At 39.2% G+C, this 24790-nt stretch overlaps 1 protein-coding gene across 2 annotated transcripts in view; it reads left to right on the plus strand.

Annotated features, from left to right (window-relative positions):
* The first annotated feature begins 2904 nt into the window (after positions 1–2904).
* LOC126249645 (DNA fragmentation factor subunit beta) overlaps positions 2905–24790 on the plus strand; it is a 143864-nt gene continuing 121978 nt past the window's right edge. The window contains exon 1 of one of the 2 annotated variants that reach the window (XR_007545635.1): positions 2905–3489. Coding sequence is in view for 1 of the 2 variants with exons in the window: in XM_049951324.1 (XP_049807281.1) it covers positions 3484–3489 (6 nt within the window). In the remaining variant the exon portion in view is untranslated. The remainder of the gene's footprint in view (positions 3490–24790) is intronic. The other variant, XM_049951324.1, reaches the window with a different exon arrangement.

Genomic DNA, 24790 nt, shown 5'->3' on the forward strand with positions numbered 1-24790 from the left:
TGAGCTGGTGCCTTATTTACGATTGTGAGACTGTGAGATTGGAATATTACGGAACACATAAAATATGGAGTCAAGATTGGGAGACTGGATACAACACTGCATTCATAAAACAACACACAAAGAACATTGAAATGCATGCAAGAGAAAGTTAATCACTACAAACAGATTCAAATTTTTAGTTAAGGAATTTACTTTCGTAGCACAATCCTGTCCGTCTTGTAATTACCCTTCACGTGGTCAACTTGGTTTACAGAAAGCGTATAACTCCGCAATAATTTAGATAATAAAAATACATTCGATCGAAAAGCAAATTACAAAAGAAAACCTCGAACTGGTTACTAACGTCCTACTATTAACCTGATGGGTCAAACAGTTATATAAGCACGTGGTACTGGTCTCACAAAGTACACGCCACGTGGGTTGAACATAAAGAAAAGTTGGTATATTCAAAATCTTTTCAAGACGATACGTTATAATCACACAAGCATTTGCATTTAAGATTGATCTTACTTAGAGTTACTGACCAACACGTGGTTCCACTTTACTCACAAAGTAGTAACAAAGCAACTACCGCAAATTAATCTGAACTGGACACGAGAATTACACTCCGCTGCAATTAAAGATAACCTTAGCTATTTTAAAGCTAACCCGAAATAAAATGATTAAATTCTCAGTTAAGCTGAACTTAACAAATCCATTGTCCTATGGACTTAACAGACACGCGCTTGGCCGGAGATCTTACCACTTCAGACGCTCGCTACCGCCAGACTGCTACTGCTGGACTGCCCTGCGCTACTACTGGACTCCAACTCTCCAACTGCCAGACTCCCACTGAACTACCCAGCGTGCTCCCGAGAGTCGCTCACAAAGACCAACGGAAGGCGCCAGAGGGGCAGCTTCCTATACCAACATGACAGGGGACGGACCGGACCATACTAAGAATGGAAACCTCTCTGCTTTTAGGAACCGTAGCTACCTGTTTCAACGTTGGTCCTACTGTTCTCTAGCAGACAGCCTTGTCTGCTACCCTCAAGCATGCAGCTACAAACACATTTGATCATTCATCCTCTCACACAGAAGGGAAGGGGGATGACAGTATCTTATCATACACAGTATATAAAAGAAAGCGGATGTAGGTTCCGTATGAGACTGTGTGACATGAATTACATATAAGAATTACATATAAACTGTGCTTTAAAGTGTAGTAGTGTGAGAGATCGTTCTTGTTTACGTGTAAAAGTAACACGTTCCACTACTCAGTCTCCTCCCAGATAGTCAGAAACGCCACAGTAAATTTAGAAGAGGAATTTATTCCTTAAAAGACAACAAATTTGAGAAATTAAACATGAAAGGAATCCAACAGAGACCTTTCATTGTAGTTGGCTACGCTGGTACCTCCCTGGTGGATGATGCAAAATCTTGATTGATGGTGCCATATGAAGTGAGATGAGAATGTGGTGTGTCGCCCGAGGTTCCATGACGCGGCACGAGCGGATGAGAAAATTACCGGCGCGGGTAGAACGACCGTGGTCGCTGAAGGACGAGGCGGTAAGTCGGAAGGCCAAACGGAACATTGCAACACGAATCTGGTATAACTGTCCATCTGTTGTGAACAAGATGTGTCGAGACGAGAGGTTGTGGTATGAATTCCCGTTTCAACTGTCGTGATATGGGACGACAGAAGGAACATGGTAGCCGCCATCTGGACTGTAGCTGTAGTATGCGGATCCCACTCTGGCGCAGACGAGGTTAGATTCGTTGTATGAAGGCCGGTATGGCTAGCACATCCATAATCAATTCAAGCTGGTACTTGGAATGTCGACGTTGCCTGTGCTTCGCAGTCAAAGTCTAATATGTAGGAATGAAAAGCAGGATCCTAAACACTACACGGTGGGCGATCCATTGTTTGTTGGCCAGTAACAAGTAACTGCAACGCGCGAAACGAAACGGATAATTGCGATCGAAAACGTATTCGAGGGCACCACTATGGATTATAGCTCTCTATTCTCGATGGAGATATAGAAGACACTACTTTAGATACAGAATTCACTTTATAGTCGACGAAACACAAAATGTAAACATGAGCACACGTGAAATTTAACACGCGACGGTAGAGACTACAGTCAAAGATCATACCTCGTCACTGGCGTAGTCTGGTTATCGATAGTCTCCAAAGTGGATTTCATTGCAAATTTTATGGAAATCTCTCCTTCAAAGTAGAAATGGTAATTCATGGTCCCATTAGCTTGTCTTTATTTTCATTAGAGGCTAAATGTAATTGCTATTAATGAATTGCAATTATTCTATTCAACTAATAGGAGGAAATTCTTCACAATGTGTGGCGTATAGATACAATCACGTTGAAAACTTCCTGTGGAAACAAATATTGTATGCTCTCTCCCTAGTTCGATCCGGTAGCGCTTCCTAGTCGCTGTAGACGTCCAATATTCGGCACTTATTCTTAGCATTACAATCCAAAAGCTTCTCGTCTATACTGCTTATCGTGCTTATTTTACGTACACGCACGATTATATCGGTACCAAGTATGAAAACGTCCACTCGCAAGCAAAAGGCGCTTAACAGCCATTGGACAATATAGATAGATAGTAATGAATAGGCCAATTCGGATCGAACTAATGAAAAACTTACTTAAATAATAATAACAGTAATAATAATAATAATAATAATAATAATAATAGTGAAACGCAGACATTTTTAATACCTTCTGTTTTCCGGTTTTCGATGCGTGGGAGAGTAATGTTGTTTGACGAAAGTCTACATTTTTACCAAGGTACAAATCGCCGTCAAGCACTCTGACAGTGATAAATGAAATGAATCAGATGTTAGTCATTTTAGTCTGTTATCACAAAGACTATTTATTACTTCTTGCTTCGAAAAAACCGCGTCAGCGTGTACACTTCGCAGTAATCTGTGCAAAGGAGCATCTGCGATGTTTGGAAATGAAAAATAAAACAAAATTGTTGCGACCGCACGTTTTGGATTTTGACGCTCATAGTGATGAGAGAAAATAAATGTCATAAAAAAATGCCGTAGAAGTTAGAAACTTGCATGAGGACATTAGGTTAACAAAGCTTTGTTTGGTGAGAAAGCTGTAGTCGTGATAGGCTAGTATTTGCGACGTTAGGTACGATGCAGTGCCAAATATAATGCGTTATTGACACGCAAAATTTTCCAATAGTTTCTGTAGGTAATGTAGCATGAACAGACAGTGATATGGAGATCATCTTCCTCAATACTGAGATCATGAATGTTCATGAATCAGTTGGTTATGAAAACTGTTTCGAAATAATGTACTGTTTCGATGTATTTAGCGTCATATAATGGTGCCCTCAAAAGAATATAAGTGAGACAGTGTTATGAAGATAAAGTTTTGGTACTTTTAGCTGACGTTGGCCAAGTCCGTGTGCTACAATACGCCTTATTCAATGTTTTACAAGAGACGCTGGACATCTCTTCAACAGAATGAAGGTAACCTTCCTCAGTATTGAGTTTAGTCAGTATAGTTTTGCAAAAGTGCCACCTACCTTTTTTTATAAATGTAATACTAATTGTAATAAATCTAGAAATGTTTTATAGTCGATTTCATTTTATACAACGCATTCAGAAAGGAGTCTAATTATAGTGGACAGAAAATAGTTTGGACTGAGGTGAATTTACAATGTAAGCACAAGTAAAAAACAATGAAAGGCACGCTTGCGTTTAATTAATGTGTACACACTTTCAAAACGAATGTTTGAGAATCAGTCGATTTTGTAAATCTGTTCAGAATAATTATTGTGGGATCTTAATTTATTTTTCATCCAGGATATAGGATTTGTCTTCATAATAAATTGAAAACAAATAGCCTAACCCAAAATATACAGATACACAGAATGAATAAATACCGGTATGCTGCCATAAAGAAGAAACCATCTCATCATTTGCCAGAAATGATTTAGAAAAACCACAAAAAATCTGGCTCAGGGTGGTTTGACAGAGCAAATTTAGTTCTCCCAAATATGAAGTCAATTTCTTGACTGTTGCTCTACTTCATTTAGTTGGTTCCTGTTGTATAATTCTCTTTGATCTACACTCGGTTTGTCCCAAATAACTTACATTATAATACATAGTTTTGCCCTTCCTCACTTTGCACACTGAGGACAAACCTGTTGCTATGTCGCAATCACTAACTCCAGTCTGTTCAAAAAACTGCCTCAATCTCCCTAAACAAACAACTGTGCCACATACATGCTGTCATGTTATCCCCTGATACCACCTAAAAATGGAGTTAGCATACACTCATCATACTGAGATGTTGAGCTGAGGAGAATGACAGGACATTACTGCCATGCAGTATAGACCTTTCCATGTGATTTTCTCGTAAAAGCATTACGTTGTGATCATGTTTTGTAATGAAACAGCGTGCTGGAGTTATGCTCATTCATTATCAACCACTAGTAAGAGTCCTGTAAGAAATCTTTAATTTGTAATATTTAGTACTTATGAAGAAAATTCTAGAAGGCATGTTTTCAGACAGATGAGTTTTAGTAATCTGTGTCATCTCCTAGACAATTTATCATACAATTTTATTCCATCATTTAAAATGCTGTTTTGAGGTCTTTTTCTTGCTCTCTTTGGTAAGTGAAAGTCCAAACAGGTTTTTGTTCATTGATTAAGTTTAGAACTGTTAGTGAAATAGGCTACTTTGTAACATTATTCCTGATCTACACACTTAAGGTGTACTCACTTGATAGACTAAGGATAAGAGGAGGTTTTTTTTTAAATAGGTATTCACATTGAGCAGTTTAAAAATGGTGTTCATATTATGTACCTTCGGTCCCCAAAAAAAGACATTGGCTGGTACAAACTACTAATCGACTCCATAGAGCATAATAGGCTGACGACTTACTTTTTGACAGCATCTTTGTGTGTTCAGTCCATGTTAAATGACAATCAACATTCATCCCTAAAAACTTTGTGCTCATTTCAGAATCTATAGATTGATCAGCTATGCTTAATACAGCAAAGTTTTTTCCCCCTCTCTTTATGCTGAAGTGCATACTGTTGATTACTTTATGTTCACTGTTAATTTTGAAATAGTGTTCAGTTATCTGAATTTGTATGTCTGGCACTCCTCCCCCTAGTGCTTGCAGTACAGTATAAGTGGAAAAATGTCCATAATACATTCTTTCAACATTTCTGTATCCACCATATAGGACATTTTATTCATTAAGAATATATTTGTATTTAATGCTGAACAGACCTTATCAGTGTGGTTTTCCCATGTCAAAAATGTGTCCACTTCTATTATAGTTCAATTTTTCTAGGTCCGCATTTCTGATTCTCTCTCTAACCTCCTCAAGTTGACAATTCCCTTTGTTTCAAGTTTAGTGTGTTGTTTTGTTACTGTATGGGCCTATCAATAGGTTATTTTCTCTAAAATATCTTTTTGCCATTTGCATGTCTTCACTGGCTGCCTTTTGCAAATTCTTTACTGAGTCAGTACATAGTATTAAAGTTGTGTTGGCATAAATGATCACCTTTTCATGTACTGCACTGGGCATCTGATTTACATACAAGGTAGAGAGCAGAGGTCCTTTTACTAAATCCTGAGCTACTCCATATTTAATATCCAGAAAATTAGAGTTGACAGTTCTCTTAGTACTTCTGCAGTTAAAACTTTATTTCAACACAGGTGCCTGTGTTCATCATAGTGTTTTTTTTGTAATATCGGCTGCTTTTCCTCTTATACCATAGCAGTGTAGTTTTTAAATCATCCAGGGCCTCAGTTATGTTTGTTATGAACTCTGTCACTTCAGTCTGTGTGAACCTCCCTTTTCTGAAGACATGCTGTGCTTTGTATAAGATTTTCGTATTCTCAGTGAAAGTTTGTTATTGTGTCTTTACTGTTTTACACTATTTTAGAGAGAACAGTTATGATAGTTATGGGTCTGTAATTTCCTGGATCTCCTTTATATCCTTGTATTACAGACTGTCTCCATGTTGCTCCTTTTTAAGCAATTTGGGAACATTCCTTCCTTCATTACTAAATTTATTTTTTTTGCGAGATACCTAGTGCAGTGTTATACCATTTTTGTTGATATGTCATCCAAACCTACTTTATTTCTATTTTTTAGTGCTCTAATATATGTGAAACTTCCAATTTGTCTGTAAGAAGTGGATATAAACTGTCAGCCACCCATTTGGTTGTTCCCATGCTCTGTGCTAATTCTATGCTTTGTTTTAGAAGTATGAGGGTTGGAACTTAAATAGTGGCAACTATTTATTCACAACCAATACAAAAGAGTTACATGTTTTCACCTGTTACTGTCTTTCAAAGTATTCGCCAGCATTGTGTAGAACCCATTGCCAGTGATGTGAGAGGCGTAGTATACTGTTAGCAGAGCCGGTTCTGTTGATGGTGCGAATGGAGCGGTCTACTGCTTGTCGAATCTCTGGAACAGTTCTGAAGTGAATGCCACGATGTGGTTCCTTCATCTTCAGAATCAAATCAAACATGTAACTCTTTTGTATCGGTTGTGAATAAATAGTTGCCACTATTTATGTTCCAACCCTCGTATATCCATCATAGGTATACAGTGCTGATTGAAAGTATTACACACTTGTGGATCTGTCACTCATGTCCCCTCCCCTGTCGATATAACTGTTTTAGAGTTGTTAGAAGTAGTTTGTATTTTTAATTTTGGTGGCTAGCCTTTCCTTCTCTTACCTTACTAGCATATGAATTCTTCTTGCACCTGTAAGCTTCATAACCAACTTGTCCTTTATTATTCTGGTAATTTTCATATAGCACAGTCAGTTCATATCTTGCTCTTTAATTTCCATAGTGGTCAGTTTCTTCATTCATTATGAAAATAATGGATACTTCAGTGACGTTTTTACGATATTGAACTTTTTAATGCACTGTTCTTAAATATGACTTTTGTTTTAAGTCCATTACTTTATTTGTTGTGTTTCTTTTCTACCTCTGAATAACAAAAATTTTTGTCCTTTTGTGTGGGTTTGCTATGCTATTTCTGATACTGATGATTATTATACTGTTTCTTCATTTTCCACTGTTGCTTCTGATGCTTCTATTGATATGGTGATACTTCACATGCTGTTGCTTATGTAACTTCTTCCTCATGAGATGCAGCCAGAGATGCTTCTTTCTTATACACTGCAAGTGCATCCTTGTTTTCTTTGGGAATTAGTGTCAAATCTGTTGCAAGTTTCATTGATGTCTACTTCTTCAGTTGTTGTTATCACTGGAGAATTTCTTTTGCCAGCATTTTCTTGCCTTCATGGTTTCTGTGCATGCCCTCTGACAGAACTGGTTGCTTCAGTGAAAGTTGTATGTACAAAACTGCTACGAATCATCCAGATTATCCTCAATTTTCATTTTGTTCCAACAGTTTCTCTGTTTATACAAGAGTTTTCAATTAAGTCACCCCGGGGAAGGGGGGGGGGGATATATAAAAGAGAGAAAAAAAGGAAAATTTGCAAGCCAATTTTTTTCTGAAAATTCTTTCAGTGTTCTTACTGCAAGGCTACTTTCATTTTTATACACATCATTTCCTTCTCCGATTATGAAACAGTTATACACTGCTTTTCACTGCAGTTTCACAGCTTTTTAGCACTGCTCATATTGTAGCTCCTGGTTTTGTAATTCCATTCACTTTCTACTTTGTCTGAATATTAGACATGATGGTGGTTAGAAGTTGTTTGTACAAAGTTTCTACAGCTCTGTCCTGGAGAATTTTTGATGCTATATTGTATGCCACTGGCAGAAGTAACACTCCTTCGTAATTGTTGACATTTTGTTTGTCTCCCTTTTTATGTGGTGAGTGAGTTAATGCTATATTCCACTCTTTTGGAATCATTTCAGTTTTCCAGATGTGCTCAAAAAGCATATGTAGACATTTATAATCTATGGTTCTGTCAGTTTCAACAGATTTGCCGTAAAGGAGCCTTCACCACTTACTTTGTTTTTCATAAATTTCTTGCTCTGTTGGTGGGAAATCTTCCTCCAAATTTTTGTCGTGTTACTAGAAAGTCCAGTTTAACTGTTAGAACTAGATAGTTTAAAGGCATAGCATAAAAAATGCTAGTATTTCACAGTTTTTCTTTCTTTATTTATTTATTCGAATAACACTTTTTTAGGGTACGATAAATCAATCTAGGTTTTCCTTCTTTGTGTTTAGTTTTTGTTGCTACCAGACTTCTTTCATCTGTAGAGAGTGTTGTTCCTTTTCTACCTGGGTCCACTTTTTTTCCTTATGCAGACCTCTTTCATTCTTGAAATCCTGCCTTTCGTGTTGCTTCTTTAAAAGATAATTTGTTACCTATTATATCCATTAGACTTCCTGAGTTTTTCATATCTTTGTCAATTTCAGTAAACTATATGGGCTTATTTTTGTAGCTGTTTAATAAGTTGAAAATCTGCCTCGGTTAATCTGGTTTTGTCGATTCAGTATATGTGGCCATAAAACTGCAGTTGTCTTTTCCTCATAACAGTTAGCTTTCCCATTTCCAAATAGAACTCTCTATTTGATCTTAATTTGTGTTCAACATTACTATTACTTCCAGGTCTCAGTATTTTCCTTAGAACTTCAACTTTCCCCAGTTTTTGAAGATCCTCAAATCTTATTATTTAATCCTGTGCTGCTATTATGATCTTTGAAAAAATACTTGGTGCCTGATACCAATTAAGTACATGTTCAAAAGTTTGGTGAACATTTCTAGTATTATTTTTGGCAAAATTTTCTTGTATCTCCATAAACTGAGAATTTTTGAAGGTTCTTTTGATTTTCTGTATTATGTTTGACGTTTATTTTCTTTGTTATCTGAGTTGTTCTAAATGTTCTCTATTTGACCCTCTCCATTTCTTTGTTCTGGTGCTTCTTCACACTCTTCATTCCACCTTGTGTTCTTTTTATTCTTGGCAAATCCTAAAGTTTTCTGTTCTGCTACAGTAATTTTTACATGGAGTTCATGCCACTCACCCTTTTTTTGTCTTGATTTCTTTGCTTACATTTTTTTGTCTTTCTATTGTAATATTAATTTTAATGGATTCGTATCTGATTACTTCCTTGGTTGTATTTTTTGTTTTATATTGAAGAAATCATATTTTAATCTTAGAGAGATAATGATCTGAATCAAATTCCTGACTTCTGATTACTTCAACAGTTATAATTTCCTTGATATCCCACTTAGATATGGGCACACGATACTAGATTTAGATTTGGAGGTATCCAAGTTTTGGCTTTTCTTGATAGTTTGTGAAAACTGTGGACATCAGTTTTAACTGTAACATTTTGCATATATTGATCAGTTTTTCTCCATTTTTGTTTGTTCTTAAGTGCGCTGGATATTCACCTGCAGTATTCTTAAATTTCTTTTCCGTCTCAACTTTCATATTGAAGTTGCTGAGAAGTGTTTTGATGTTGTTTTTATGTATGTTGTAGATGAAATAGGACTGAAATTAATAGATTTATAGATTTGTTTTGTGCTTTCAAATTCCTTTATTGAGGCACTCCACTGAAATACATTTCAAATAGCACCATTGTGGCTGTGGCAGCCAATCATCTCCCTCGTGTGTGTGTGTGTGTGTGTGTGTGTGTGTGTGTGTGTGTGTGTGTGTGTGTGTGTGTGCGCGCGCTCTTGCTCGCATGACATTCCCCAATGCTGATAGAGCATGGCTTGGTCAGGCAGTGGTGTAACACCACTGGTTCTATCAGTGATGTCCTCTGGGCTTGGCGGCTAAGGCAGTGGCAGTTGAGGCATGGCTGATGTCTCCAGTGCCATGGCAGCCATGACCCGCTATAGGAATGCTATGGCTGGTGCACTGTGTCCCAGGGTTGACGGGCCCCATGGCGCCTTCTTTGTCTTGCCTATCAGAGCAGGCTGCTCTGACACGAGGCCAAACTGAGGACCCCATACAGCATTCTGATGGTACCCCAAGTGTCTCAGCCCTGTTGTGGTAGTGCTGCAATACTAACACAAGAATATTGCAGCACGAAAGTGGTTCGGTATTCTTATGCTCATGGGCTGGGCTTGGTTGGACTTTGCTACACCTTGCGGCATGCGTACTAAACACTTCTGTGGTTGCTGGTGTAGAAAGGCTTCTGCCTACTTCTTCTTAGGTGTTGCTGTGTCAACTATTTCTGCACCTTTCCAGGGTGGCTTGTCTCGTACTGCACAATGGCTTTGCTGTGTTTTGTAAGACACATCTGTACCTGCCTGAAGCAGGCTTGGCTTAATCAATTCCTACTTTGTGTGTATGATTGAATATGGTCATTGCTCTATGTTGCCCTCTCTCTTAACAAGACTTGGCCTCTCGTGTTGCCTTAACTAGACTGTTCTCACACTAGAATGACAAATCCTGATGGATAGCCCAATTGGCTGTGTTCCACTTTTCAGGATTACTTGTACCAATAAGTTCCCTCAAACACTTCTGATCCTAGGCCCCTTAGTTTTCTGCTCAATTCAGTTTATAGCTGCAGCTTGTCCTCTGCTGTCTCTGAGACTATGGGAATCCAATAGAATGGAATTTGAACAGTGACTGGGTGGGGACTTTGTCTTGTGTTTTGCTTTTTGTACATGTAAACATGGACTACAGTTAGCAGAGTATCTCTGCAGTAGTTGGTATGACAATGATCAATGTTGTTTCCCTCCAGTACTGACTCTCTCCGTACAGACTCACATACTGCATCAATGTGTCCAGAAAGATTTCCCTCTCCTGCTCGCTAACGAGTTTCTGTAGAGTGCATTAGCTAGGGTCCCAAAGTCTGGCGTGCGGTTCTGGCGCTGCAGTCCGGAACCGCGGGGCTGCTACGGTCGCAGGTTCGAATCCTGCCTCGGGCATGGGTGTGTGTGATGTCCTTAGGTTAGTTAGGTTTAAGTAGTTCTAAGTTCTAGGGGACTTATGACCTAAGATGTTGAGTCCCATAGTGCTCAGAGCCATTTGAACCATTTGAACCCAAAGTCTGGTTTAACATAGTCAGATTCACAGGGAGGAGCACTTCTGTGTGTCCCTCTGGCCAATACAATCCAGGCTGTAAAATGATTAAGTGGGTTACCCCCTAACTGTGTCAGGTAGGTGGAAAGCAGAGCCAATTATTTCACATGAAATCCCATTTACCAATAATCCACTCCCATCTAACTCTAACCTTTTTGATGTTATGAGTTTCCCCTGCTCGAAACTACTGGCAGCGGCTACTACTACTACTACTACTACTACTACTACTACTACTACTACTACTGCATCGAAGGTTGAGTACAACCAATGTGCTGGAAGTTCAACTCAGACCTAATCACTTCCTTCTTGCATTCCGTCTCTGCTTTCTGACCCATTAGTAACTTCACTGCACAGGACTTCTGACCCTTTCTCACTACTATGTTTGGAAAAACCGTAATCACAACCCTGTAACACTTTCATAACTCTGCGCATCTTCCATTTTTACATATTTACTCTTGTTTTCTGCATCTAGTAACAACCGTTGTAACTTTACCCTGACAAACTTCTTTAACATACCCCACTTAACAGGATATAATTGGATACATATAATTGCTATACTGTAGAGGAAACTGAAATGCACAACCTTGCCCCATCTGGCCTTGCTTCTTCTGTGCCTAGCTTAAAATCAAAGGGTAAATTTTTATGATTAGATTCTAAGAACAACCATAGTTCTGGTGGTAGCTCGTTCTGCACTTCCTGTAGTAGCCCTTCCAGGTACTGTTCCAGTGATGACAAGTTCACTCCTAGCTGGCCCCATACAGCTTGTTGCATAGCTTCTCGTAGCTCTGCTACCTCTCCTGACACTTCCCACATTCTGGCCTCCAAGGGCTGTAACAGTTTTGTTACCACTACTTCCATGATTCTTCAGCAGTTTCGGAATAGCTCACCACTTCTTGAGTCAGCTAGCACATCCTTCACCGAACTTGCAATTTACTTGGTGTGCCACTCACGTGCTGCCTTGTTTCCTTTCACCAGTTGTTTTATTACTTCTGTGTGTCATTCAATCTCCTGATGTCCTCCTCATCAGCTGTCCCAAACACAGTTTTCATGTCGGCTTCCCACATTGATCCAAACTCTCCTTGTTCTTGTATGCGATACAATCCTGAGGACCTGTGCCATCTCGTCCCTCAACTTCTCATAAGACCCGTGTATTCTCGTTCTCTGCCTCCTGTCAAAAATGATTGAATGATTCTTCTAGCTGGCTCACCTCAATTGTATCTCCATATGTTAAACACCATCTGTTCACAGAGCAATGATTGGTGATAATCGCGTCCTTTTGCTAAATGAACAGCACTCCTCCTTCCAGGTGCTGGTTCCACAATGTTTCCACCCTAATGATGACCAGTAGTCCGGTTATGACTCACATCATCTTGTCTCCTGGTGTATCTCACCTGAGGCCAGGGCTACCTATTACCCTTTCCTCTCCGTAAAGTTCTCTGGGGCCCCACAGCAGCTAATTTCACTTAAGCTACAACTATATCTAACATTTAAAAAAATCACTTAGTCTTATCTCCTAGGTCTTAACTCATATGGGCTTCCTGTTGTTGCTTTAAGTACAACCTCTTGTCTGCTCCTCTGCACCTCCTTTTCCAGTTTCCCTTTCCAGTCTGTCCCTCCAGTTCATGGGTTAACCTCTGGGCTCTCTTGAAAAGGTTTCAAACTCCCATGTACACAATTGTTTTTCTCATCAGCAACTGAATCTTGCTATTCACTGGACATTTATTTGCCTCGACTTGATACTTGATATGGCCCTAGATATTTCATAAGAAAATTCTTTGTCTTCCCTTTTGGAGTGTATGAAGTTGATGGCATCATGGCATCACTGACTGGCCAACCTTGTGTTGTGATATTCTTGCTTATGGCTCAGTGCTTCCTCTTGCTTTTCCAGTGCCCATGTATTTGTCATGTGTACACTTTCCAAATTTCTCTTGGGACCCTTGCAAACTCCTTAACCGAATCTCCTGTCTTCCCCTTCTTGGTTTTCAACATGTCAAAATGGCATTTTATGACCATGTACCATCTGATATGGCGGCAGTTGTGTGTTTGTGAGCTGTTTTGGGTTGTATGTGGAGACCACATACCTTAAATAGACATCCCAATTGGTATGGTGCACGTCCACATAATATCCTAGCATCTTTTCTATGCTTCTGTGCACCCTTTCGGTTCTCCCATTAACTTGAGTGTCAGAGGGCTCATCCTCAGTTTCTTCACACATAACAGCTTACACAGTTCCTTGAACTAATCCAACATAATGTTGGTTCCCTAGTCTGTTGTTATCATTTCAGGTACCCTGAACTACAGTATCCAATTGTTTACTTGCAGTTCTGCCACTGTTGCTACCTCTTGGTTTGGTGTTGAGACCATTGCCACATATCTTGAAAACTGACCTGTAATTGTAAGTACCCGTTTATTCCCTACAGGTATTTTCATAAAAAGACCTAAAACATCAATCCAAAGAAATTCAAACCATGCTAATGCTTCAGGTAGTCTCTGCAATGGTACTCTTGTTCGACACAAATCTGCTCGATGTGCACACTGTATACAATTCTGCACATACTGGTTCATGTCCATCTTCCACCAATACCTCTATGCTACTCTCCTGTTGGTAGACCTAAATCCTCCATGAGTTGCTAACACGTGACCATGTGTGTCTTGTAGCACTCTATTCCTCAACTTCACTGGTACCACTGCTTGTGGTCACAACTTGGTTTGTCTGCACAGCAACCAATCGTGCATACAAAACTGTGATTATTTACTATACTGCTTAGACTCCTCATCTGTCCTCTGCACTGTATGCTATTCCTTATTCTCACTGACACCTATTTGCTATACTTCTAGTTTCCTACTTAAGTCCTCTATGTTCCCATGTTTCATTCTAGGTTTATGTACGACCATAAAATCAAACTTTCTCAGTCTTACCACCCACCATGTCAACCTATTAGATGGGTCCTTCAATCCCAGCAGTCATTTCAGTGCTACATGATCTGTTATCACTCAAAACTTTTTCCTGTAGAGATGAGAATTGAAGCATGTGATTCCATAGAGAAGACTCAACATCTCTCTTTCCGTTGCGAAGTAATTCCTGTCTGCTGAGTACAGCTGCCTTGGTGCATAGGTTACCAGGTGCTCTACATCATCTGTTTCTTGAGACAACCACACAGCTAGTACATAGTTGGATGCATCTTATGACAGAATTAATTCTTTAGTGAAATCTGGGAACACTAAGATTGGACTTGATGTTAAAGCTTCTTCAGTCTCTCAAAAGCACATTGACGGTCCTCTGACCAAACAAATTTTGCACCTTTCTTCAATAATTATGCATACAGTCTGACAACATCCACAAATCCCTGTACGAATCTTCAGTAATATTTTACAACTGCATGGAATGATTGTTGTTCCTTCACTGACTCGGGCGGAGAAAAATCATGTATAGCTTTAATAAACCTTGGGGTCTGTCTAAACCTCATCCTTACTTATTATCTGACCAAGGTATGCCACCTCTTCCAACACAGAATTCCACTTTTCTGTATTCAACATTAAATTTGCTGCCCTCAGTCTCAGGAATACTTACCTTAAGCACTGTATGTGCTGTTTGATATCACGTGTATAGACAATTATATCGTCAAGATACACCAAGCATTGATGTTGTTCCATTCCTCTGAGAATTCTATCTAACAGTCTCTGAAATGTTACAGGTGTGTTCTTTAATTCAAAAGGAATTGATATCACTTGTATAGACAATTATATCGTCAAGATACACCAAGCATTGATGTTGTTTCATTCCTCTGAGAATTCTATCTAACAGTCTCTGAAATGTTACAGGTGTGTTCTTTAATTCAAAAGGAATTCTCATGAATTGATAACAGCCCCATGGTGCAGAAAATGCTGTTTTTGGTCCATCTTCAGAGTGACTTCTAGCTGATGGTAGCCACATCTTAAGTCATCACTAAAAGTTTTTTGCACTGGTTCAGATAGTCAACGGTTTCCTTAACATTTCTGAAAGTGTAGGTGTCCATTATAATCTTAGAATTTAGATGTCGATAATCACAACAAAACCTCTACTTCCATGTTACACCATTGATTGCACTTCCCCACCCATCCCCCACCCCAATGGACTATTACTCTCCTCAGTAATCCCAGCCTTCAGCCGCTGATCGATAAATTCTTTCAGAATCAGCTGCAGGTACTGCAGAACTCTGTTTGTTTTGCAGTAAACATGTGATTCATTTCCTGCGTAATATGCATAGTTGGTAATGACCCTTTTGGAAAAGAGCCCTAAATTATAAAAGTAACTCTTCTATTTTTTCCCTACTACTTCCCTTTAGGTGCTTTACTTTCCACCATGATGCAGTTTCAGTGGTGTCTACCAATTTTCCGTGGCTGATGCTCCTTGTTGTCCTACTCTTCCTCCTCTGGGGTATCCACATTAGTGATCAGCAACCCCTCTGTTAACCTTAAATCTGTGATGCTAAAATTATCCACGAATACAGATATAATTTTTTCACCATTTACCTCTTGTATGCATACATCACTTAAGTTTACTAAGCATCTTGCCTTATCCAAGACCTCATTTACTTTGAATTGTTCCACAACACACAAAATTCTTACCAGTAATCTAGACTCAACATTAATGCGAAGTGATCTCCCGGTACCCTCAGGCACAAAATTGTGTGAATCGAGTCTTTGAGTAATTAGTCACAATTTAAATGGTTTTTCATTGCGATAAACTCACTTTGTGACATTGCTACACTGACAGCTATTTCACCATATGCTGCCAAAAATTGGTTTGGGCACAATGATGATGCAAGAAATCCTACCCCAGAATCATGTCATAGCCCTCACTCATGTGTGGCACAATCTCTGCATATTGCTTGAACTGAACTGTGCCCAGGAAAAAATCAACATGCACCAATCCCAACAGCATGAAATCTTTATCCCACACTCCATGTAATATATACTGCAATTGGTTCCAGTGCTTATGTTCCACCAGATCACTAATGGCAACCAATACATGTGCCCATGTATCCTGCAATTCATGTTTCCTACTATTCCTCTGACCGCACAATCCACCTCTGTGATTGACTTCATAGAATCTAATCTTAATGGGAATGGCCATAGGCGGACGTTGGGTTTCCTTTGCTGTTCAATGTCTGGTTCTTCCTTGGTCCTCTACCTCTGAAACTGCTGTGACTTCTGCCTCTATTCCCATTGTCCTGAGGCTAGTGACATTGCCTCCTCACATGCCCCATTTGCCCACACCTATAACACCTTATATTTGTTGAGAACACTGTACTTCAGTTTATATATAATTTCTTCACATTCTGTTGACAATGTGACAGCTGTGCGCAAATCAATTGGACCCCGTGTCCATACTTGTCTTGACATCTCCTGAAGGTAATCCTCTTAAAAACGTGTGAAATGCCCTCTGCTCAGCCTCTTGTAAAATAACCTCATGTACCACTGTATTCTGTCCCAACTCATAAGTACACCCATTGATCTTTCTTCTCCTATCTGCAAATTCTTCCATTGATTCCACATGCTTCTTTGTTACCATCACCAACTTTTCTCTAAAATGTGTTGCACTATTCTGTTTCACATACCTCTGGGCTAACCCCTCCTTAAATTCCTCAGTCCCTCAATCTAACTCCCTTGAGAATCTCCGTATACTCTGCATAAGTTTTTGCTTCCACTGTTAATCTCAATTTTGTGACCCCTAAAAGTTCTGCATCAGACCATCCTTCCATTTCTGCCAAATTGTTAAGATCTCCCACAAATGCTTGTACACCCTCAGTTGATTTCCCAGGGAAAGGAGCAACAAAACATGCAGGTGATGAATCTATACCTCACTGTGGCAACTGCAACCCCATTAGACCGCATAACTCCATATTAACTGCTGTCAGCTGAGATAACCATTCCAACATTATGCAGACTGCCTCTGGTTGTGATACACCTTGCGTCTCTGTCTCTGCAAAAGCCTTGTTCTCTCCAACACTCAGTTTGAAACACCAGTATTCACGAGACAGAGAAACTAAAATATATTAGCCCATTTTGATGGGGCACTCCTAGCCATATGCCTGTAGCATCTACATGTGAAACATACTGCTGGTACTGATTCTGTACACTGAATGACCTTCTAAATTACAATGTGTACATTTAACAGGTACTAATCAATTGTGGCTCCCATTACCTCTGCGGTGCAACAAATCTACTGACTTTTACTTGTAAAACAATCCACCTTACAGGAAGCATGGCAGCAAGCTTTTTTTTCATGAATAATCATTCACCAACAAGTAAATTTTCTGGGTTCAATGTACCATAGACTGTAGGTTCAGACGTTGCTCCAGAGAGGTGTCCTGCCAGTGTCCTGACATGAGTGAAATAGGACTGGAGACAGCAAATTTGTGCTTTCAAATTCCTTTATTGTGGCTCTCCACCGGTACACATTTCCTTCAGCACCAGGGTGGCTTAGGCATCCAATGCCTCTCTCATGTGTGTGTGTGTGTGTGTGTGTCCTGACATGAGTGAAATAGGACTGGAGACAGCAAATTTGTGCTTTCAAATTCCTTTATTGTGGCTCTCCACCGGTACACATTTCCTTCAGCACCAGGGTGGCTTAGGCATCCAATGCCTCTCTCATGTGTGTGTGTGTGTGTCCTGACATGAGTGAAATAGGACTGGAGACAGCAAATTTGTGCTTTCAAATTCCTTTATTGTGGCTCTCCACCGGTACACATTTCCTTCAGCACCAGGGTGGCTTAGGCATCCAATGCCTCTCTCATGTGTGTGTGTGTGTGTGTGTGTGCGCGCGCGCGCGCATAACACCACTGCTTCCATTAGTGATGTACTCTGTGCTCGGCAGCAGAGGCAGCAGTGGCTGAGGCACAGCTTATGCCTCCAGTGCTGTAGTGGCTATGACCCACTGTTGGAGCACTGTGGCCAACGCGGTGTGTCCCAGGGCTCAGCGGGCCCTGTGGTAGCTCTGTGTCTCATATCTCAGGGCAGGCTACCAACACGTGATTCCGAGCTGCGGACCCCATACAGTGTTCTGGATGGTGCTTAAAGTTTCACAGCCCCATGGTGGTAGTGCTGCGATACTGGCACAATAATATTTCAATACAAAAGTGGCTGGCCTTGCTTGGACTTTGCTATGCCTTGTGGCACATGCACTAAAAACTTCTGCAGTTAATGCTGTGGAAAGGCTTCCACATAGGTGCTGCTGTGTCAGTTGTTTCCAGATCCTGCTTGGCTGGCTTGCCTTGTACCATGTGAATGCTTTGTTGTGTTTTGTAAGGCATAACAATCATGCTTGACTGCGGCTGACTCGGCTGTAATTTACTTCCTACTTTTGCATTTCTGACCTAGTATGGTTGGTGCACTACGGAGATTTCAGATTCTGAAAGATACCAAAATTAATTTACTTTCTGCAGATTTCTTCTGTTATTATTATTCATGGGTTCATGACAATTTATAAGGTTATAGATTCTATTCTTGCATGTTATTGTTAACAAGGACATTCATTCTGATTTCGATTTAAATTCTGCTATACTGTCCGCAGTTTTTTTGTTTACATAAAATACTGTTCCAAACACTGGCATGTTTTCCATTATTCTTATTGCTTGTTTCTGTTTGTTGCGTATCAACTACATTCTCATCTAAGAATCTCGCTTCCTGCTCTGCTAAAATTTGTATTTGGTTCTTCTGTGGAAATAATTCTAATTCTGTCCGTTTTCCAATTTTCAGAAGAGAATTTACATTTAATGTTCCAAAGTAGTACTTCTTCTTGAACCTAAACGTAGAAGGTTTTTCAGTATATTCCATCTCTGGGACTCCCCAGAGCCTTAGGTCCCAATGTATTGCAAGAGGTAATGGTGGATAACTCATCAGAGTTAACACCAGGGTAGTGCATCCATTGTGTGAACTTTTCATTTTGTGATTTGAAGTTGAAGCAGGAAATCCAGGGTTCTCCCTGAATTCCCAAAATAAGAACAGGTTGTCAGACTAGAATATTACTGATTCAACCACCATTAATGTGTGGAACAGGCACTGTTGGGCTACCACCAGTAATATGTTGAACCGTCATGCCATCTGCCCATTTTAACCTTGGACAATAGGCTACCCGTTTTGCCAGTTCTGCCATATCCAAGTCCATCTTCTCCATCTTTGCTGCCATTGAGGTCTTCTCTGTAACCCTGGCAAGGAGTTCTTACATGCTACTATCAGCTGGGCCATTTGAACTGAGGTTTTTTAAAAAGGTGATCAGCACCTGCTTTCTTTCGACTTGGATTTATTATATTCCTCTTGAAGTCTGAGGGTGAAAACCTGTGATCTTCACTGTAACCCTGACAAGGAGCTGTTATGTGGTACTATCAGTCGGGCCTGCTGAACTGAGGCTTTTTAAAAGGTGTTGCTCCTCTTGTCACTTATCTTTTATCCTAGCTTATGACAAACAACCTTGGAACCTTTACGACCCAGGTTGGAGGAGTTTATTATTATTATCATCATCATCATCATTCTGTTGTTGTTGTGGTCTTCAGTCCAAAGACTAGTTTGGTGCAGCTCTCCATGCTACTCTATCCTGGGCAAGCCTCTTCATCTCCGAGTAACTACTACAACCTACATCCCTCTGAATCTGCTTATTGTACTCATTTCTTGGTCTCCATCTACAATTTTTACCCAGCATGCTTCCCTCCAGTGCTACATTGGTGATCCCTTGATGCCTCAGAATTTGTCCTACCCACTGATCTCTTCTTTTGGTCAGGTTGTACCACAGATTTCTCTTCTTCCCAATTCTATTCTGTTCTGGCATAACCACAAGTGCCGGAACAAAGATGAAGAACCCAAGAGAAGCAAAGGCGGTGAAACGACGTCAGCCAATGGTGCGCTGATTAGGAACGCACCACAATAGGAGCACCCTCTACAAGAGGAGAATATAAGTGCTGCTCCTGTCAGCCTCGGACGCTTGGTATTTGGACAGTATTAGCATGGCATAGCAGAGAGTGCTATGATATAAATTAATAGTGATCCATATCAATTGCTTACATGAACTTTGTATACAGCAAAGGACTGTGACTTGTTTGCAAGTTGCCCATCTTTTACGACTCAATTGTTAATCTGCTGTATTGAAATAAAACTACTAATGTTATTTGTTTGAATTGTCGCATAGCATTCCGAGAATGCAGCATCCCTTAGGCACCCTATATGCAACCAGTGGGCAGGACCCCACATATTCAGTACCTCCTCATTAGTTACATGATCTACGCATCTAATCTTCAGCATTCTTCTGTAGCACCACATTTCAAATCTTCTATTCTCTTCTTGTCTAAACTGTTTATCATCCATGTTTCACTTCAACACACATGACTACACTTCATGCAAATACTTTGAGAGAGGACTTCCTGACACTTACATCTATACTCGATGTTAACAAATTTCTCTTCCTCAGAAACCCTTTCCTCCATTTTCAGTCTACATTTTATATCCTCTCGACTTTGGCCATCGTCAGTTTTTTGCTGCCCAAGTAGCAAAACTCACCTACTACTTTGTGTGTCTCATTTCCTAATCTAATTCCCTCAGCATCACCTGATTTAATTTGACTACATTCCATTATCCTCCGTTTGCTTTTGTTGTTGTTGTTCTTATATCCTCTTTTCAAGCTACTGTCCATTCTGTTCAGTTGCTCTTCCAAGTCCTTTACTGTCTCTGCCAAAATTGCAATGTCATTGGCAAACCTTAAAAATTTTTTTTCTTCTTCCTCAACTTCAATTTCTACTCCAAATTGTTCTTTTGTTTCCTTTACTGCTTGCTCAGTATACAGATTGAATAACATCGGCGATAGGCTACAACCCTGTCTCACTCTCTTCTCAACCACTGCTTCCGTTTCGTGGTCCTCGACTCTTGTAACTGCCATTTGGTTTCTTTACAAATTGTAAATAGCTTTTCGCTTCCTGTATTTTACACCTGCACTTTTAGAATTTGAAAGAGAGCATTCCAGTCAATGTTGTTAAAAGATTTCTCTAAGTATACAAATGTTGTAAACATAGGTTTGCCTTTCCTTAACCTATTTCTATGAGAAGTTGTAGGGTTAGTATTGCCTCGTGTGTTTGTACACTTCTCCAGAATCCAAACTGATATTTCCCGAGGTTGGCTTCTACAAGTTTTTCCATTCTTCTTCTGTAAAGAATTCGTGTTAGTATTTTGCAGCCGTGACTTGTTAAACTGACAGTTAGGTAATTTTCACACCTGCCAGCACCTGCTTTCTTAGGAATTGGTTTTATTATATTCCTCGTGAAGTCTGAGGGTATTTCTCCTGTGTCATGCATCTTCCCCACCAGATGAAAGAGTTTTGTCATGGCTGGCTCTCCCAAGGCTGTCAGTAGCTCTAATGGAATGTTGTCTACTCCCGGGGCCTTGTTATCATTATATTGTTGTTGGTATTATTATTTACTTTGTGGCATTCATTGGACCACTCTAGCCAATTATACAAAGGTTACACAATTTAGCTCAGTGTTAGTTCAATAAAATAGTTCAATAATACAGTGATTACACAAGGATTATTGTAATTTATTGTTATTTAAAAGGGGGTTTTGCTAATCTCTCTGCCCAATATTTCTTCATTCTTCCAGATATTTTCTTTCTTTTTTTCATCTGAGATCACTCTGCCTGTACTGCTTTATTAATCTTCATTTGTAGTATGGTTTGTGTGTCTTGCAGTATTTTGGTTTTCTCTGTTTTATTTTTTAGGTCTCATTGTGTAATTTGAAGTTCTCATACATCTTTACTATCACAAACAGTCTTGCTCACAAATGATTTAATCAGGTGACTGGTTTCAACCACAACTGTGGTCATCTTCAGACCAATGAGTAAGAACCTCCTTCTGGTGGTAAATCACTAGTAGTGAGCTATTCCTCAGTGCCCATTTACTTGGTATTGTTTATTTATACACATATTTTCTCAATTTCTGCTGTATTTCTTGTTTTGAAGATGATTTCAGCTGCATATGTTATTTCTGGTTGTGTCAGTGTTCTAATGTTGCTCTTGTAGATAAGTTTTTTTTTGTTGTGTATGTTTTTGGTAATTTGCTTCATTCAGTTCTTTTATTCTACTTAGCCATGTTGGTTTCTCATTTAGAGTGTCTGGTATGATTTAACTTAAATATTTAGATTTATCAACGATTTTGATTTGCTGCTCTTCGACAGAAATTTTGTGTACAAGGGGTGGATCAGTTAGTATAATCTTAAGATCAGCAGCAAATACCAAGCAATTTAAACTTATATCTTTTTCTCACTTCCAATTCTTATGTTGTTTCGGTTGTCCTGGTACTTGTCTCATTATATATTCCAGTGCACAGTTTAACAATAATGGTGATAGACACTCACCTTGTCTTAAGGTTGTTTTTGTGAGGAATGTTTCAGAAATTTCTCCTCTAGACTTGACTTTTGATATGGTGTTGATTAGATTATGTTCTGTTAGTTTAATTAGTTTTGATAATATTATGAAAAGGATAGTTGCTACTCAACCTATAGCAGAGTTGCAGAAAGTGCAACAAGAAGTCTGTCAACAAGAAAGCTTCTGGCCAAAAAGGCCTTAATCAGTAATAGGCAAAAAAAACACACACACACACACACACACACACACACACACACACACACACACACACACACACCCTCTTGCAGGCATGCACGCACGCAAACGCAACCACAACCACAAACACAACTTACGCACACGTAACCAGAGACTCTGACTGCTGAGACCATGATTCCATCGTGGATTTACCAATGTTTAGTTAGTTTTGGACAGAGTCCTAGATTCCTAAGAACATTTAGTACTGAAGGTCTACAGAGTCAGTCTTATGCCTTCTTAAAGTGTAAAAAAGTTATTGCCAGAGGTTTGTTCCATTTCTTGTATTATGCAATAGTTAGTTTTAAGCCAGTTATTTGCCTGCACTGCATCTCAGTGGTGTGGAAACTCCTGTTCTAGTTGTTCACGATTCTTCTGTACAAGATCTTGGATAAAAATCTTTTAAGTGCAGTCTAGGAGAGAATTTCCCCTGTAGTTGTCTGGATTGCTCTTACCCCACATCTTGTGTTGTGGGTGGATGATGGTCATGGTTCAGTGTTCAGGGCATTGTTCCATTATCCAGACTTCTGTTAGAGCCATATGTAAGGTTGTCTTGATGGTCGTGCCACTTGAATCTTTCCACATTGCAACAAATCCTGATCTTCTCTACAGGCTTTATAAATTTTTTGTCCTTAGAGTGCTTTTTCCATTTCTTGGAAAGTTGGAATATCTAATTTGTTAGGTTTGGTTTTTATTGGGGGTTCTGATGTTGATTTTTGAATGGTCTTTGAAGTTCAGAACAGTATTAAATGCTTTCACTAAAATTTCAGCATTTTCTTTGTTACTGTGTGCCTTTCTTCCACTTTCGTCTTTCAGTTCTAATGTAGAACCGAGCGAGGTGGCGCAGTGGTTAGCACACTGGACTCACATTCGGGAGGACGACGGTTCAATCCCGTCTCCGGCCATCCTGATTTAGGTTTTCCGTGATTTCCCTAAATCCTTTCAGGCAAATGCCGGGATGGTTCCTTTCAAAGGGCACGGCCGATTTCCTTCCCCATCCTTCTCTAACCCGAGCTTGCGCTCCGTCTCTAATGACCTCGTTGTCGACGGGACTTTAAACACTAATCTCCTCCTCCTCCTCTAATGTAGAGGGCTTATAGTTGTTTCCCAAAGATTTTTTAGCAGTTCCTGAAATTGGTTTTTTGGTAATTATCTTCTACAGAGTTTATTATGTCTTTATGGAATACACTCTTCATCCTTGTAAAGTTTTGTGTGAATTTTTTTCCTTTCATTTTTCAAGTTCATGGCTTTTCCTTCTGTTTTGTATATTTGAAAATTTAACCATGCTTGGTGTTTTTCTTCATGGAATTTATCTCATTTTGTTCTCCGTTGTGTATGTTTTCTTTGTGTGTTCAATGGGGCTACTTTCTCAGCTTGTTTCTTGAGATTTGGTACTAGTTCTTCTGGATCATCTGTTAATACAATGGTTTGTGTTATTTGTTGGTATTTGTCATTTTTAATTAGATGATGTGGTTCACACCTCCTTTTTGTTTCATTAGTTTTTTAACGGAGTGAACTTGATTTTAATTTTAACTGTAAAGTGGCCTGAGTCTGTGTCTAATCCTCTCAGTACTTTAACATTTTATATTTCCTTATCAGAATTTCTTTTTATTTGTTCTGTTCACAGTTTGTTTGAGAAGGTCCCTAAATGTATCTGCCGCTTCCTTTGTCTTTGTTAGAATCTTTTTTTTTTTTTTTGAGCATAAGTATTTATTAGTGGGTAAGTTTTATTCTTTGTTTTGAAAGTTAAGAGTTGCAGTTCATGGTGATAGTGTTATAAAATTGGTTAATCAATCTATTATTTTTATATTCACTATAAATCCTATTCCAAATTGGGAACATTACATCATACCCTCTGTTATGGTTTCCCATTATAAATTCTGTATCCTTGTGATTCATATTGGTCCTCTATCGTGGTTATCAGTTTGTGGAGCACCGCTACAAAATTTTTTTGTTCATTTAAGTCATCTATGAAGTTCTTCAGTTTTCTGTTCATAAGTTGTGAGTTTATGTTGTATGTTGCTATATAAATTATCTGCTTCTGTTGAACCTTTTTTATTTTTGTTAATGTGACTCAGAATTAGAATTTTATTGTGTTATGACATACATACAAAGATTATTGATTTAAGGTACAGGAAACCAATCAGTATAAAT

Source organism: Schistocerca nitens, chromosome 3, assembly GCF_023898315.1.
Source record: "Schistocerca nitens isolate TAMUIC-IGC-003100 chromosome 3, iqSchNite1.1, whole genome shotgun sequence".
NCBI classification, from domain to species: Eukaryota; Metazoa; Arthropoda; class Insecta; order Orthoptera; family Acrididae; genus Schistocerca; species Schistocerca nitens.